Consider the following 18,675-nt stretch of genomic DNA (forward strand, 5'->3'; position numbering starts at 1 on the left):
TTCAGACTATAAAATAATGTTTGAGTAATCTATACAAAATTGTGATAATTTCTTACGGAGTGGTGATATTGTTAAACAATATGGGCATGAAGGCTTGTGCGATATGGTGGAAACGTGTCATCACCATTTCGAAAACGGTTTTTAGAACACATGCAAATTTCACTATATGACACTAAACATCTACAGTTTGGCAAACGGTGGAGTTTGCAGCGCACGCTTAAAAAATTACAGAATGGCTGTTTGAATTAATTTACGCTCTTTCCAGGTTAAAAAAAAAAACAAACATGCATCATGGCATTTTTTGCACAACCTTTTTGTACTGAAAAATTAAAAAAATCCAACATTTAAAATATGTTGTGGGTTTTGTGCATTTAAATTATTAAAAATCTTTAAGGTGAAGTAAAAGTTTTATAAAAAAAGTAAAAAATCTGAATCGATAGCAAAAGTTCAAAATAAAAGTTTTTTCTCAAGAATTGAGGTCTGTATCTCAAAAATAAATTAAAAAATCAAAGCATCTTCGTATACGCAATTCAAAATCCTTGGAGTTTTCTAAAAAAGCAGCAGCTTTAGCCGGAAATTCTGTTCATCACGCTGAAAACTTCACGCAGGATCCGTCCCGTCGCTGATTAACAACGTCCTACAGGATTGAAATCGTTAAAATCGTTTACCGTGCACAAAATGTTGTTTAGTTGGTAAGTTTTTGTAACTGGATATTGACTTTTATTAATTATTATCCATTCTCCTGTAGGACCTGTTTGGTAACGTAGATAGAAGACAACAAGTATTTGGAAGCATTCCAGCACCAATTACCATTCGGATTAACCAAAATCTTCGCAAAAGTGTCGTCTAACACATTCTTCCGGGGAATAATATGGACCGAAGTTCAAAAACTAGTGCGCAAATGACGGGGCTCATTCACAAATTTCATAACGCTGAAGGGGGGTGGGTGGGTTGTCTTGGCGATGTTACAGCTCATACAAAATTTGGAAAATGGTCATACAAATAGCGTTACGAGGGGGTGGGTGGGTGTCAAAAATGACCATTTTTGGCGTTATGAAATTTGTGAATAAACCCACGTGTTATTTTCAATTCGACTGATTCATGTATTATATATATTAAAACAGGTGGTATCATTAATACACCAAAATTTTACATTTTCAAAATTGTCTTCGTTGATTTATTTCAAAAAAGAAACAAACAGAATAGTATATCATACGGAAAAATACCATACCAAACCATAAAAAGTTTATTACACATACAGTATTTATTTCAGTTTAAATTTATATAGGTCTACTATTTCAAAACAGTTTGCTTTACAGTAAACTGGATGAAAAATGGATAGTATATCGACTGTTTGACAAACTGTGAACAAAAAAATTTGTTCGAGAAAATCGACATTTTTAAATGGTTACATAACTTAACCGCCTATTCCCCACATTGTGATTTTCCTATTTACCGTTTTTCAAATTGTTAAAAATGTTACCCGAATGGTGGGTATATTGTTTTTTTTCTCAAAGTAACCTAAATCATTCAGATATTGTTGCAAATGGTTTTGGACCGTTTGGGAAACTGTACTGAAATGGTTCATAATTATGCGGGTTTGAAGCAGATGGCCGAATGGATCCAAAATAGGCCAGGGGAAGTGGTTCACTGAGTAAATTTAGAGAAAAAGTAGATTTTGTATGAAAATTGACAGGAAAATTAATGACAAGTTCTCCTGGCCTATGAACCTATGCACGGGTTGATTATTTGACGTTTCAGCGGTGTCGTGTTATTTATGTGATCATGAAAACGAGGGAATTCGGCACCACTCAAACGTTAAATTCGTGAACTCGTGCATCGGTCCATTTATGTCTAATCTGTGTATAAAAATTCGACTTTATATCACTACACTAATTTGACGTTTGAGTGGTGCCGAATTCACTCGTTTCCATGGTCACGTAAATAACACGACACCGCTCAAACGTCAAGGAGTGAACTCGTGCATTGTAACTTAAAAACTGCGCGCACAGTAAAAGTCAAACGTTTTATAGCATGCATAGGCTCGTCGAAGGTGATTTTTTTCACAACGTGTTATTCAAATCTCCCAACACATCTCCAAAACACGGCGCACAGTAAAAGTCAAAAGAACAAAAGAATTTATGGCACGCACAGACAATGTCATATATAACAGGTCCGGCTCTTAGTATGTGTTTGCTTGTATTAGTCACGAAAAAGATGTAAACAAACGATCAGCTGATGGTGACAACAAGGCTGCGAAAATTTTGTTCGCAGTTTCCTCAACGTGACGTCATCTTCGGCTGCTTCGTGAACTTTCGGCTCGCCGAAGTTAGCATTGCACAACTACCACTTCAAAACTGATGATATCACAAATACTGATTTGATGTTCGCCCGCACCTCTAAATACCCCACATCGACGCACAGCCCGCATAATCAAGAACCATACTTCAACAGTTTCCTAAATAACCCACAACCATTTGCAACAATATCGGAATAATTTTGTAGAACATCAAAAGCAACAATAAACTTACCCTACCCGAAATTGTTTTGACAGTCTGGTAATTGGTATTTGGACAAATCACAATATGAGGAATAGGCGGTTAAGTTATGTAACCATAAAAAAACGCCGATTTCGTCGAACAAAATTTTGATCATACAATTTGCTGAACTGTCGACATACCATCCAGTTTTTGCCTAATGTACTGTAAATCAAACTGGTAGGGAATGGTTGAACTATACAAATTTAAATAAAACAAATATTGTATCCGAAATCATTGCCTTACTGTTTGTTGTGGTATTTTACCCGTAAACTGTACTGTCACGTTGTTGTGAAACAATAAAAGATTAAAGAATGTTTTATATAATATTTTATTATTACTATTTTATGTTGCTTAAAAAAGTAAATTAAAAAGCTATTATCACAAATAAGCACGTCCCAGGATGATTTTGGTCTCAATTTCAGCACTCTGTTGAAAGCATTTGCTACAGATTCCATCACGGGCAATGAGGCTGATGTTTTTCAAAGTCATATGACCCAAACATGGATCCACAATCGACAGCATATTCAGATACAGCTTATAGAAAGCGGAACTATGTCTGTTCGATGCTGCGGGGAAATCGGCAATCAATGCGTGGTGGTAATTTGGTAACAGCGGTAAAAAGATCCGGCTGAGTTTTGGGTCCAATTTCCCCCTGTAAAGAGAAAATCGTTGACCGATTAGTTCTGGCTTCTTAAGGCCCAAACGCAATGATAGCGGAACGGCAACGGAATGCGGAACCGGTTCGCCAGCATGAATCACAACATCTCGACTGAGCTGACAACGAATGAAATTGGATCAACACTGAGTCGACAAGCTGATCATAGTTCATGCTGGCGAACCGGTTCCGCATTCCGTTGCCGTTCCGCTATCATTGCGTTTGGGCCTTTACTTGCATCCAAATGAAGAAAAAATACTCACCGGTGGAACACGGAACATTTTCAACGTTGGATTCTGGGAAGATTTGCAAGCTGTCCTATTGAAAAACTGTGGAACGGACAATGTGGGAATGGGCTCTCACTTCAGCTACTGCGAATTATTAACAATCCAGACAGAACAGCAGGAAGCAGTGATAAATATTTTCAGCAAACGAGGCATCTTCCGAACTTTTTTCATACTTACTGATTTTTACTTTGCGAAGATAAACAAAACGAATCGCACTCTTAAAATAACACTGAGATTGTATAAGTTATTTTGACGAATATATTTTTATTTTTAGAAAACTTTCACACATGCAAGAGAAAGTAAATATTTAAAAATTTTAACATTTTACATTTTATAAAACTATTTGTGTTGAGATATATGAAAATGAGAAATAATTTTGATGGATTTGTGAAGGTAATGTTAAATTATGTGTAACATTTTTTGAGAGTGGGCCGTTGAAACGATGAAGCACACGTCACTTGCACTAATGCTAGGAACTGTTTGCCAAACTGTTGGACATTGGTAGTATATTGTAGAATATATATGTGTAAGTGAGCTGCAAAAATATATTCAAAAACAATTTGACGAAAGGTCAAGTCATGTTTCCACCATTTCTAAAGAATTTGCATTTCCGTAGTGTTTCACGGTTTTAGCACATTATGTTGTACAGTCACTGTTTGTAATGGATTACTCAAACCATTTTTAATATTCTGAAGCTTTTGACTTCATACTGTTTAACAGAAATACAATTATTCGTGATACATTAACCTTTATGGATACAGGTGATTTACAGTTTCAAATGTAAGTCGAATGGTATTTTTCTATGCGGGAGAGGCTCATGCGTTGGTTCACAGACAAAGGGCCGTATGAATAAAATGTAGTAAAGTTGAGTTTACTACATTCTCGGTAGTAAACGCTATATGTGGAACACGAGTGGAACATGTTTGTGTCATTTTCCTTTCTACACCTTTCGAACATACTACTAACAACGCATTGCTATGAATAAAGGTAGCATTTACTACAAAGCTACTGGTAGTTAGCTTCAGAGGTTGCTACACATGCTTTGAAATTGCAGAATTGAATGGAATAATTTACTTTTGAGTAAAAATCATGAGAAAACGATATGAGTTTTGATATTTCGGAAGGTATTTTGAGTTTTGTTTAGGAATTCTGAGGTTACGAAAACATTCGCCCCGCCAATGCTGAGATTCCGAAAAGATTACCGGCAGTAGCAATTTGTAATATCCGTGTGAATTCTGGCATTACGATAATTATGTTATTTTCTATGAATTTTAGGATGTCGGTAGGAATTCAGATATTTATAATGTAATTCTGAATTTTACGTGTAAATTCTGACATCTCAGATTTCCTTTGGAATCCCGAAATTCCTGTAGGAACTTTGGGATTCCGATTGGGATGTCGGATTTTTTATGGTAATTCTGAAAGTTTAAATACCATTCTAGGAATATTGCGGAAATATTAGGTATCTGGTAAGAACTCTAGAATTGGGGTGGGAATGGGATTCAGAATATTAATCTCTTGGAATTCTGTGGGTATCCTTGAGACGGTATTGCTGTAAGAATCTATGAGATTGCGGTGGGATTCCTGCGAATTATTGTGTGAATATTTGTAAATCTGAAAATCAATCTTTGTAATTATTGTAAAAACCTTCAATAAGATTCCGTTGATCTCCAGTTCCGTTGGAATTTCAAAGCAAAGCTTCAATATAAACGTTTTGAATGTCGGTAAATATTTTATAGATTTCAATGGGATTTATCGTAAAATCGATAAGAAATTTAATAATTTCAAAGGGAACCCTGGTGTTTTAGGGGAGATCCTCATTGAATTCTAACGACTACCAATGGAATCACTACAATTCCCATAAAAATCTCGACATTCTAAGTTCTAGACATTCCAAGGATACTATCAGAAACCCCCCAAAATAACGAGAATATCACAGAAACACTTAGAACTTCCGGAATTCAACATGCTGTTAAGAAAACACACGGGGAGCATCAAAATTATATCGCAATTTCCCCAGAATCTCAGTACCGGTACTAGAAAATATGTGATTCCAAATTTGATAGCTGTAATCTCAAGATCTCTTCAAAGATGTTAAGCTAATATTTAAAAAAATCCTCAATCACTAGCGTTGTCGAAGACCGAAAACCACCCAGAAAATTATTTGATGTACCATCATCATAAAATCATAAACATAAAGAGAATACCGTAAAGTGCCGTAATTCAGCGCAGTTAAGGAATAAAATGATTCAAATTGATAATTAAAAATTAGTATTGCATCAACAAAAAAGCTTTATGGGTGGATCGCTAGCAACTCTATTCAAGATTATGGGAAAAATATAAACTAGACTGTATTCATAATTTACAATTGTGATTTTTTTGAAATAGTCCACTCGTTGAAATTGCCTAATTCCGCGCATTTTTCAAACGCTTTTCCATATTCCGCGCAGAAGAATGCCTAATTCCGCGCACTCATGAAACAATCAAATTAACATTAATTTTGATTATTGGCTGCATCCATTAGTTACGTAACACTTAAAATTGAAAATTTTCAACCCCCTCCCCTTCCGTAACACTTTTTGTATGAGAAAACGTAGAGTTTTGTATGAACCGTAACTTTTTAGTCTACGTTCAGTTTTTTTTATTAACTTTTTGTCTATCACATGAAATAAAGATAACCAAAACCGTGGCATTGGTACGTGTGAATTTCGTCTAGGGGAAAGTGGGGCAATTTGGCCATCTTAAGAAAAGTCGTAATAATTGAAATTTTTAGATCAATATACTAGATACGCACGATTTCCGTCGTCTTAAAAAAAACACGAATGAATTTTTCGTTGATTCTTCTGTCGATGGGGTGATATGAGCACCCTATTTTATGTTGTGAAATTATCCCATAGAATCTAACAATTTGATTATTTTATTCACTGAACTGGAAAGTTTAGAAATGAAATACTCTTTCGAAATCTACTGAGCTCATATTTTGCTCAAATATGCTTCTTATTGGCAATAAGTTATTGCATAGTTTTAGACAATTCGGTCGAGAAAAAAACCCCATCTTCTTCTTATTGGCATTAACGTCCTCACTGGGACAGAGCCTGCATCTCATCTTTGTGTTCTTATGAGCACTTCCACAGTTATTAACTGAAGCTTTCTTTGTCAAAGTTGCCATTTTTGCATTCGTATATATCGTGTGGCAGGCACGATGATACCTCATGCTCAGGGAAGTCATAGAAATTTCCACTACGAATTTCAACCGAGATCCGCACAGCCGAGCTCATGAAAAAAATCCAAGTGTGTATAGACTATTTTGTTGGGGCTGTGCATAAACCACGTGATATTTTTCCCTATAAGGGACCGTCCATAAATGACGTGGCATTTTAGGGGGAAGGGGGAGTCTACGATTTTGCTACGAATCATGTATCAAGCATGGGAAAATAAGCTACGAAGGGGGAAGGGGTGTCAAAAATTGGTCAAAAGATGCTACGTCATTTATGGACGCTGCCTAAGTGGGCTTTCCCGATATTCCGCTTGTACATGAAACGTATGTAAGCATAAAGTTACTTTTCAGAGAAATAGACAGATGTGAAGACGGATATAGCATGTTTTACTTCTCTGTTGTTATGCGAAGAACAGTGCGCGGAATTAGGGCATTATGAAAAAAGACGTGACCTAATTCCGCGCAATACTTTTTTGAATAAAACTCAATAATTATGTTAATATTTGATAAGATTTCATAGAAGCACCATGAAACATATCTGTAGCAAGTAGTTCCATAGAATATTGCATAAAAAATAAAACATTTTAATAAAGAAATCGCATTTGTTGTTGTCCTACAGTCTTAGCGCGGACGCTAAGAAAATTAAAAAAATATCGTCTACTCCGACGGGCCTTCACTGATTATTTTTTTATGCCGCGAAAAATGCCTTATTTGCTTTTATTTGTGATTCAAACTTATTCTTAATCAAAGTAGCCTCGAATAGCATTAAAAGTTGCTGAACTATTAATGTGTATTTCCATATATAAATAATTTTGTATGAAATGCGCGGAATTAGGCACTGCGCTGAATTAGGGCACTTTACGGTACCAGACTAAACGCAAAATTACACTACAAATCTTGTCAAATAACAGCACCTTCATGATTTGTGCAAATTGTCGGTAATCGATTAGATTCCATGGATTTTCTTCATATGCATGATTGTATTAATTTTAAGCGTCACTCTGAATAGATTGTTCTTTACGTGCAGAATCACTCTGCACTCTGAATGGAAATTTCTTAACGTGCAGCTTCAGTCACTGCTCATGTTCGAAAGTAGTAAGTACTACATGTTCGAAAAGTTTTTTATTCATACCAAAAGTGTAGTAAACTTTGTGGATTTTGTTTTTGAGTAGATGCTACATGTAGTAAAGTTCAAAGTTTTTTATTCATATCACCCAAAGCATCGGTTCAATAATAATCACTTTACCCCCTCTGAAATAGTCTATACCGGCGCTAATGAGCAGTAAACACCACGTAAACTGATATCGCAAGTGTCACTTTTCATCAAACAAAACAGTCATCAGTTGCTTACAGCTGGGTCGCTATTTTCCAGTTTTTAGTTATCTTTTTTTCGCAAATATATTCCAGATATTTGCAGCTATATATTGTAAGTTCACGGAAAGTAAAGCCGATATTCAACCGCTAGCTTGTTGAAAGTGTGGTTTGACCTGGTATTGCTGCTTGATTTTTGGATAAACATTCCTCTAATCGTCATCGTAATCCCATTTGCAGGTTCTTCCCCGCGAGTCCCGGAAAGTCCCTTTCGAACGGGATGTACGAAAGTGGTAAGGTCTCCCTCGTCGGGGTGTTTTTCCTGATAGTGGTGCTTCTTGAAAATACCTTCAGTCTTCCGGTGGTAACACAAGCCCCAAAAACAGAAAAGAAAGAGGAGGAACAGGTCAAGGACAGCAACGTGGAGCACATTGAGGCAAGTACCCCTCCACTGTTAGTTCTACTTATCGTCGTCAGAGTTATTGTGAGTAGCGAATCACTCGATGTAAAAATACCGATAATATTTCTTTACATACAAACAACACTGATTGTTATCGCGCTCGGTTTCGCTCAAAGCAAAACCAAAAAAAAAATCAAGGTGAAATTACGCATTCTTTCAATTTAGTTATGCCTTCATGGTAGTTACATGTTTATTGAAATTTCAATAGAATGCAATTTATTCAACACTCATCGCCACACTTAAGGGGACACGGGAGACCGTGTTATTTTCCCTATCTTTCGTCTCACTCTAACAATAATCATCAAAACTTTGTGAAAGCAAATCTCGAGTTTTAGTGAACCGATGAAGCTGAAAATTTATCGGGTTGTGCACTACATATACAGAATCATAGTGATACTTTTTCGCATCGATATATGGAGTGGTTCTTGGGATTTGCTTCTTGAAATGGATAGGGTGATTATGATGACGTCCCGTGCGGCCTTAAGAAGAAGATAAGGCGAAGCCACAACTAAAATTTTCAAGGGCATAAATCTGGAGAACCAGACAGCCGTTCAAACTGAAAACTTGATCGATTGATCACTCGCTGGTGATGTCCAATCGATCAAGTTTTGAGCTCGAACAAACGTCTGATTCTTTAGATTTGTGCTCTTGTAGATTTGAGGCATGGCTTTGATCCATTTTCACCTTAAAGTTTCCACATAGGGGCAGGCGAAGCATGTGGCCTTCTTTGATTAAAACTTCAAATACAAACCCCGATAACCTTAAGAATCCATAAGTGGGCAGAATCCGTCATTGATTTCGGAATTTTCAAGAGCAGTTTTTTCATTCAAAATCGAGAAAATTTACACGAAATTGTATTCACTGTTTCTATTCTCCAACCGAAACACAATGAACACATTTTCATTGAATAATTTTCAGTTTTGAACAGAAAAACTGCTTTTGAAGCTTCGAAGATCATGACAAATTCTTTTATTTTACTAGTTCATTTATTTGAGGCTCAAATGTGTTTTACGCTTTACGGAGCCAAAATTCATTTTTGTTCGCTGTTGTATTTTGTACAACACTGGAGAAAAAAGCTCGCTATTCGCTCGAAACAGCAGCTGATGATTCTGACCGTGGCTTATTTTTAGAAAAAATCAGGTTGGTGTGGTTATTTTTGGAAAAAAATCAGGTTATTTAAAATATCCAAAATAAAATTATTGGATAAATTCCGTAGGAAATTTCTTGAAGTTTTATGGGAAATAATCACTAAATGAACTTCTGGAGAAAAAATCTTCTTCTTACTGGCATTAACGTCCTCACTGGAACAGAGCCTGCTTCTCAGCTTAGTGTTCCTATGAGCACTTCCACAGTTATTAACTGAGAGCTTTCTTTGCCAAAGTTGCCATTTTCGCATTCGTATATCGTGTGGCAGGTACGATGATACTCTATGCCCAGGGAAGTCAAGGAAATTTCCATTACGAAAAAATCCTGGACCGACCGGGAATCGAACCCAGACACCTTCAGCATGGCTTTGCTTTGTAGCTGCGGACTCTAACCACTCGGCTAAGGAAGGCTCCCTAAGGAAGAAAAATTCAAATCTCTCAAATTAAAATATCTATGCATTTATCTATTTTGAAAAATCTTCAGAGTTATATCTGGATCTTTGGGCAAACACCTGAGATTATTTATGATGAAATTCCTTGGAGAAAATCATTGAAAATGCAGTAATACAAACACTATTATTTGTCGTAATGTTTCGAGAAAGTTCAAACTAAAAAAAATATTTCGAGAGAAATGTCAGGTCTGATTCTATATAGAATCAAACTCTTTTCTCCTGGTTCCTGTTAGGTTCCGATTATTTTTTTTTTTTTTTTTTTTCATTACTATTTGGTCTATTTTTTCAAGCAAGAGGTTTCTGAATTTTCTATTTTCAAAACATTCAGTCCCTACCAGCCATGCTTCATGAACAATTTCTAAAATTATTGGAAAGTATTCAATTTCGGAAAAACCGATTCCGGATAAATAAACTGGAATTTAAACAACTTTGAATTATTTTTTTCAAAATTCAGAGCTCTTGAAAGTTTTCGAATGAAATGCAAACAATTAATCATTTAGGGTGCCGGTACCAATGGTTGTAATGCACCAGTAGATTGGACTATGGAATAAAACGTACATTTTTTGATAAAAACGACATGTGCTATTTTTGGTGGAAAGATCGCCTCTAGTTTAGTCGATTTGCCAAATTTCAGCTTTTTATTTCACCAAAAAGTCATATAAATAATTAAGTTTACGCAAAAAATTTGCTCCCTTGCACCAATAGTTGCCGTCGTGTTCCAGTAGTGGATCAACGGATGGAAGCAGTTCTTAAAATGGATGTATAAAAAAGAAGAAAAGTCCCAGAGATGTTCTTAATACTTCATTCGAAAGATATTAGTTGCTGTTCGAAGGGAAAAATGTTAAACCTGTGTAAAAATTTGCCTTTTTGTTTAAAATTCCTTGTATAATTCCCAAACGTCTACTACTGGAGCACTAGCGCAACTACTGGAACACGTGTACCAATAGTGGCTCAAGCGATTTTATGTTAAAAAATTAGTTTTATCACTCATTCTATATTTTTCCCATATAGTAGAGGCTGAAATCTTTCTCTTGACGCCAAAAGATCTCTGCTAAGGCTTTTCGTTATTTTGTTATGATTTTTTATAGCTTAGGTAGTCCACTAATGGCACCGGCACCCTACCTAAATTACCACATTTGTAAATGTTATACAGGTCGGATTCGATGAAACGGGAACTTTATTATCCATGTTCTAAACACGATGATGAACAGAACTTTTACAGACAAAATAAAAAAAATACCATCATTAAATACAATTCATATGAATATTCGAATTAAGCTTTAATATTGTTAGCACATTGCTATGTCTAGAAGAGTGAATACACTTTTTAAAATTGTCATTAGTTTGTTTTGATTATATAAAACTAGAGTATTTCTTGAACCTGGAACTAATTTATAAAACCTGGAAAAAAACCTGGAAATATCAGGGAATTTCATTTCGGTAAACAAGTAGACACCCTGAATTTCCAAAAGCAGTTTTTTCGTTAAAAATCATGAAAATTTGCAGGAAAATGTGTTCACTGTATTCTATTCTCCAACCGAAATACAGTGAACACATTTTCATCGAAAAACTTTCAGTTTGGAACAGAAAAACTGCTTTTGAAGTTTCGATGATGACGATGATTACGATGACGGAGTGTTGAACGTTAATATGGGATGGAGCCAGGGCAGCTCGAGGTTAGTGGTCACAATTTTTGAAGGAAGGACATGGTAGGGATTGGGATCAGGATTCTCAGCAGCTCATCCGGGAGTTATAACTTGGCATCTTTTTCGTTTCATGGCGTTGGTGCCAATTTCTTGCCGGTATTCGTCTGCCGGATGGCCAGGATCCTCAATCCAACACAAAAGAGACAACACAGAAAAAAAAATTGAGAAAAGAACAGTGAATTGAACTTTTATACAAGACAAGCGAAGGAAATCGGAAATTGCGACCTTATAAATGAAATCGCGGGTGCCCAACACATCTCTAACTGGAACATAGTGTTGTCTACTTCGGGCCGCAAGGGTATCCAAAAGTTTCGCTTTGGAGGCGTCCATATCCGAACACTGCCAAACTACGTGATCGATGTCATCATAACCGGAACCACACCTATTACAAATGTTGCTCAGCGCGAGGTTAATCCTGTGCAGATGTGCATCTAGCGAGTAATGGTTGGACATAAGTCTTGACATCACGCGAATGAAATCTCGACTTACGTCCAAACCTTTCCACCAGGCTCGCAAGGAAACTCTAGGAATTATGGAATGTAACACGATCCCAGTTGGCCATTTAGCCAATCGCTTTGCCAACCGTGAAGAAAACTTTGACGTACTAAATGAAAAAGTCGTCGTGTGAAATTCGTCTATCATTAATCTCACCTTCCTAAGCGCCCAACTTGCGAGAGAATCCGCCTTCTCATTGCCATAAATTAAGCAATGTGAGGGGACCCATTTGAAGGTAATCTTATATGATCTTTCGACCAGTGCACATATCTGCTCTCTTATTTTTTTAAGAAAGTAAGATGCATGCTTTACAGGTTTTTTGTGCTTTGTCCCCTTTGTGTTGGATTGAGGATCGTGGCCATCCGGCAGTCGAATACCGGCAAGAAATCGCAACCAACACCAAGAAACGAAAATCAAGATGCCACGTTATACCTCCCGGATGAGCTGCTGAGAACACTGATCCCGATCCCTACCATGTTCTTCCTTCAAAAATTATGACCACTAACCTCGAGCTGCCACGAGTACCCTGGCTCCATCCCATATTAATGTTGAACTGAAAAAGTCCATTAATTGAATGTAATAAAAATACAAAAAATGAATTTCAGCTCCGTAAAGCGTTAAACGCATTTGAGCCCCCAATAAACGAACTAGATAAAAAAAAATACAGGTTCCATCGACCGGAGTGCCTTAAGAGAACTGAGACTATTCGAGAAGATGAAGAAGTGGTCTGCGGGCACGTTGGAGATCATCCCCAACCCAAAGCGAAGTTGATTGCTGTCAGCTCAGCAATATAAACCGTACAAGGTTCCTGAAGTTTTCGGAAGGCGGAAGAGTTTTTATCGAAGACACCGAAGCCAGTGGATCCATTAACCCTCTAATACCCAACCCCGCTTTTAGACGGGGTACATTTTGGAATTTTGTGTATTTTTTCGTAGCTCGGAAATCAAAATGATTTTATTTTTGGCTTAAACCTTGACTCATAACACGCATATGAGAATAGTTTTTAATGACTTTTGAAATTTTTTTGTATTTTTGAAAATTGTTTAAAAAAATGTATTCTTATATAACCTACAAATGCCTGGGGTTTATTTAACGTGTAATATAAAAAAATCGTACCTTTTTATTTTTCTATTCTCAACCTATAACAGAAGAAGAGCTTGGTGGTATTAAAAAAAATCAAATCTGTTTTTCCGTTAATTACACGGAAAATAAAAATATTTCCTGAAAAATATTTAAAATTTATTATTTTCAAAAGTACCGTAAAATCTTGAATTTTTATTATTGCCAAAAATGAATAACTAAAAGAGCCTTCATGGAAAAATAAAAATGGATGGGGATGTTTTAAAATAAAAATTATAAAAATCGAAAACCAAAAATCATAGATTTGCGAATAAAAATAAATTATTGCCCAAAACGTGTTTAGTGCATTCATCTTCCCAACCAGGTGTGGCAGGTCGTTTTTTGAAAGATGCACTTGGAACTCGTTACTTTTGGGATTCTAATGAACTTTTATAAATCAATTCTGTTAGGAATCGATACTCATCCAACGGTGGGAGAATGTTGAATGATTCGATACCAAAAGTTACCGCTGATGCAAATTTTTGCCGATCGATATTCCTAGTGAGGTTAAAAAGAACCTGAACTGACTGTTCTGACCTTTCACAATTATTTCTGATAGAGGTTATTATGGGCAAGTGATCACTAACATGGGGATCATCGATCACCTTCCACATGCAATCGAATGATAGTGAACTTGAGCCCAAAGACAGGTCAAGCCGTCGGATGAAATACGTGTCACTTCAACTGTGTTAAAAATGTACAATTATTATGCCAAATGATGTTAATGCTATTATTTGCTTTGTATAAAAATCCGGAAATTGGCACAGAATGGGAGTGCGGTTTGAAAAGCCCGAGCAAGCATGAGTTTTTTTCTTTGCGTCGTCGATTTGTTTTTTTTTTCGGTTTTCGCGTTTGCCGAGTTTGAAAAGCCCGAGCAAGCATGATATTTATTTTTTTCGTGGCGTCGCCTAATTGTTGCGTTGAGTGAAGCTGAAAGTGGATTGTAGCTGCTCAGTCAAGTTTGAAGGATCAATTGGTGAGCTCGTTTCATGCTTTTATCTGTAAAATTTGTATGACTCCACATTTAATCGTTCAGCGGAGAGACGTAAATATGATTTTTCTACAAACTATGAATGGTTCGTCACTATGAGTGTCGGGCTTAATTCTTATTTATAAGCTATATATGTTTTACATATTTTATTTAAACGCTCATTTCCATTTACCTTTGTTTTTGTAATTAAATAAATACTAAATGAATAATTCGACACTATGAGTGTAGCTATGAAAACGTTTTACTTTATTCTACGAACTTTTCATGCTTTGCCACTGTAAGTGTTGGCATAAGGCTGTTCTGTGATGGTCCAGCCAATCGAGTTTTTTTTTCTTTTCATATGAGTAAATTATGAAAACACATGTTTTCGTCCTGACAGCTTTAGGAATGGTGCGTTTAGCTGTTTGGATGGTTTGTCACTTCAAGTGTCGGTTTTATTTTCTTCTACTGGGAAATTTTTCATATCAATTAAAATCCTGTGACCCAACGATCCTTCCCACAAGCATTCCTCCCAGTAGCTTTTGTGGAGATGTAGAGGCAAACACGGTCTCCTAATAACAACACTAACATTCCTTCCCCCAATTCCACCTGACTATAAAAACGTGGCCGGCGCCGTTATTGACCCTGTATAAAAGGAGCCACTCAATTATGCACACTGAAGAAGATTATGGCCAATCTCAGCCAAACTTCTAGTTGATTCTTTGTGCATCGTCACTGACTTCGGTCAATCACGGAATAGCAACCATTGATAAGTGTAGTCAGTCTGAGCTAAGCTAAATCCGGAAATTGGCACAGAATTATTGTATTATTATTCTAAGTCGCAAATTAGAGCTATCACCATTCCCAGCCCTTCTTTCAGCAGGAGTCGAGAGTCGAGAATGGCCAAGAATGGTATCTTGTGTTTTCGATTTTGTGAATCTTTTCCTTAATGCATTAGAAAGGTTAACGTTTTATTTTACTTCAATTCCAGAATGCAATTGAGTACAACAAGTATTTGCAAGAAGTGGTAAAAGTACTGGAAAGCGACCCTGTTTTTAGAGATAAATTGGACAAAGCAGCAGAAAGCGATATTAGGGTATGTTTGCTAAACTGATTTTCTTGTGTGATTTCGTCAGTGAAATACCAACATTTACTTTCAGTCTGGAAAAATAGCGCAGGAATTAGAATACGTCAATCACAATGTGCGTTCGCAGCTTGACGAGCTGAAACGGATTGAGCTTCAGCGATTGCGCGAACTGGCCACAAGACAGTTTGAACTGTCGAACAACATTGACCGGGAACATCTCAAAATAGCTGAACATCTTGACCACGAGAACCAGCACACTTTCGAAATCGACGATCTGAAAAAGTTGATTTTGAAAACGTCCCAGGACCTGTCGGAGAACGATCGCCGAAGGCGTGAAGAATTCAAGGAATACGAACTGCAGAAGGAATTTGAAAAACAGGAAAAACTTCGACTGCTGGATGAAGAGCATCGCAAACAGTATGAAGAGGACCTAAAGAAGCAAAAAGAAACACACGAAAAACATGAAAAGATCCATCATCCGGGCAACAAGGCCCAGCTTGAAGAGGTTTGGGAAAAGCAAGACCACATGGATGGCCAAGATTTTGACCCGAAGACGTTCTTTATGCTTCATGACATCGATGGAAACGGCTATTGGGACGAAAACGAGGTGAAGGTGCTTTTCATCAACGAACTAAATAAAATGTATGAAGCTGGGCACCCCGAAGATGACATGAAAGAGCGAGCCGAAGAAATGGAACGAATGCGAGAACATGTGTTCCAGGAAGCGGACACAAACAAGGATGGTCTGATCAGCTATGAAGAGTTCATCGAACAGACCAAACGGGATGAGTTCCAAAAGGACCCTGAATGGGATACTGTTGACCATCAGCCTCAGTTCACACACGAAGAGTATTTGGAGTATGAACGCAGAAATCAGGAGCATATTCAACGACTGATTGCCGAAGGAAAGGTAAATGAGCTCAGTGAAACATTTTGATCAAATTATCTGACGTTTGGTATATTTCACAGCTTCCGCCACATCCCAACATGCCACAGGGATACTATCCTGGACCTAATGTAAGTTCTATACACATTTAAATTGATACTAAGTAGAAGCTTGATCTTGGAATTCAGGTCTTGTAGCTGGACTCTTTTTAGAGACTTGTTCATCATTTCAATGCAAGTCTCTAAAAAGTCTTTAATTACTCTTCATTCTAAATTAAAGGACTCTAAAGTCACTTTTATCAACAGTAAATCAGAGGCTGCAAAATACCCTTCATATACTTGGGCTTATTCTACGAGTGACGTGAGGCGAGAATACTCATCGTCAATCTTAGAATGAATAAGAGAAAAGGCGTGCTATAATGATGAAATAGAGTAGAAGCGTAGGGAAACGGTTTCTTGTCTGTTTCTGGTTCTAGCGTTTGCTATGAACGAATAGGGTGTGAGTGTGATAGAAGCAATTCAAAGATACAACTAGTGCATTACTCATAAACGTTTTCTCATTTTGAGAAGAAGAATCAAAGCCAAACTATGAAAAACCTTTAAAATCAATCAAAATATTCACATTTTTGGTCATTATCACCCCTGACGATGGTACCACAACAATAAGCAAATTATCCTGTTGTTAATTTTAAACAGTGATCATCGAAAACAATGGAAACTGAATATATTTTGAAACACCAGTGCAAACATAAGGATGATATCCTGCAGAAAATCCTAGTCAAAAACTGTGGGACAGGAGATGCGAGTCTGAAATTATGTTTTTGATACATACCTAGAGTTTGTTTAAGTATGATGCAAAATAATTATAAGCTTTCTAATGTTTGTAATTATATTTAAAAGAATTGTTGGAAAAAAGTCATTATAAGTCGTGTGTGTATTCTTTTAATAGTGTGTAAAAATATTTAATCTTTTTTCACAAAAAATACCTTTTTTTGTTTCTAGAATGGTCCCTACCAAGTACATCCCAATGCTATTCCGCAAAACCAACAATACCATCCGCAACAGGGACACCCCAACCAGGTGCCTCAATACCAGGCTCATCCACAGCAAGGTTACCCACAGCAGGTGAATTTGCATCCAAATCAGGTGTATCAACACCACCAGGATCCAAACTACCAACCGCAAACCGGACAGCAATCTAACGTCTATCAGCATCCGCCCCAGTATCAACAGCAACCACCTCAACAACCGCCACAGTATCAACAGCAACAACCCCAACAACCCCCAGCTCACCCTCAACAGCAGTACCAACAGCATCCCGCCCAACCGCAGCCACAATATCAGCAGCAGCAGCAGCAGCATGCTCAGAATCCTGCTGCTCAACAAAACCCTCAACCTAACAGACAACCCGTAGCAAACCAAGCACAGCCAGCAGTCCCACAGCAAAATCAACCACCTCCACCGCCACCTGCTCCACAACAACAGCAACAGCAAAAACCAATAAGCAACAATCCGGCACCTGCTCCCCCTAAACCGCAACAACCAGCACAGCAAAATGCGCCCAATAGCCAGCCACCAGCTGGACCAATACAGCAACAACAGCAGCCAGCTCCGGTGCAATCACAGCAAAACTAAAATATATTTTCATACTTTACAATTTCTACTCAAAGAGAACAAAATCTTTACCATGTGCTAGTTAGATACCTATCTAATAAACTTTGATCTTGTGTTTTGGACTAAGAAGCTGGTTTTCAATAGATAGCTCGAGACAGCCAAAAGTAACTGGCAACTATTCCAGGATAAACGTTATACTGCATTTTCACGCTTTTCTCTGACATGTTATGAGGTTACCGGTTCTATTGTTTATCTCTCTAACAATAGATGAAAAATCAGCAAGATAAAACAAAAAGTAAAGCAAATCAGTTCGAAGTCTATTTTTTTGTTGTCAACTGAGATGAATATTAGAACTAACTCTGAATGAAATACGTGTTTCCTCATAATGAATAATCAATGGACAATGTTTAGTGATTTGGAAGACTGTTTGGTGCATACCTATCTAATCGAATCGTTCAAAAACCTCTATTGTGTAACTCAACTATTCGAGTAATAAATCTGTTTGAACCTTGTACTTTCTCCGTAGTGATGTTCTACAGTTGTGAAATATCCAACTAGAAAACAACAGCCTAATGATGATCCGCTAGACCTTTATAGCGACGATTCTCTTCCTTCCGACCACATCCGAACTCTTCTAAACAAATGGGAACTCCAAGACCCCCTGTTTGTCCCTTGATCCACAAGAAGGAGACGTCAAGCCTCACAAAACGCCATTCCATCATTACTCCTAAA

General features: G+C 37.1%; 1 protein-coding gene across 2 annotated transcripts; it reads left to right on the forward strand.

Annotated features, from left to right (window-relative positions):
* Window positions 1–7,970: 7,970 nt before the first annotated feature.
* Window positions 7,971–18,457, forward strand: LOC5569604 (nucleobindin-2). 2 transcript variants are annotated; one of them, XM_021842795.1, is made up of 6 exons: window positions 7,971–8,125; window positions 8,251–8,446; window positions 15,349–15,453; window positions 15,518–16,354; window positions 16,414–16,461; window positions 17,332–18,457. In XM_021842795.1, the coding sequence occupies exons 2-6, from the start codon at window positions 8,291–8,293 to the stop codon at window positions 17,962–17,964; spliced, it is 1,779 nt and encodes a 592-aa protein (XP_021698487.1). In that variant the 5' UTR covers window positions 7,971–8,125; window positions 8,251–8,290; the 3' UTR covers window positions 17,965–18,457. The 2 variants fall into 2 exon arrangements, with proteins under 2 accessions (XP_021698487.1, XP_001652885.1); XM_001652835.3 differs by having other exon boundaries at window positions 7,998–8,189.
* The last annotated feature ends 218 nt before the right edge of the window (window positions 18,458–18,675 follow it).

Source organism: Aedes aegypti, chromosome 2 (genome assembly GCF_002204515.2).
Source record: "Aedes aegypti strain LVP_AGWG chromosome 2, AaegL5.0 Primary Assembly, whole genome shotgun sequence".
In the NCBI taxonomy this organism is placed as follows: Eukaryota; Metazoa; Arthropoda; class Insecta; order Diptera; family Culicidae; genus Aedes; species Aedes aegypti.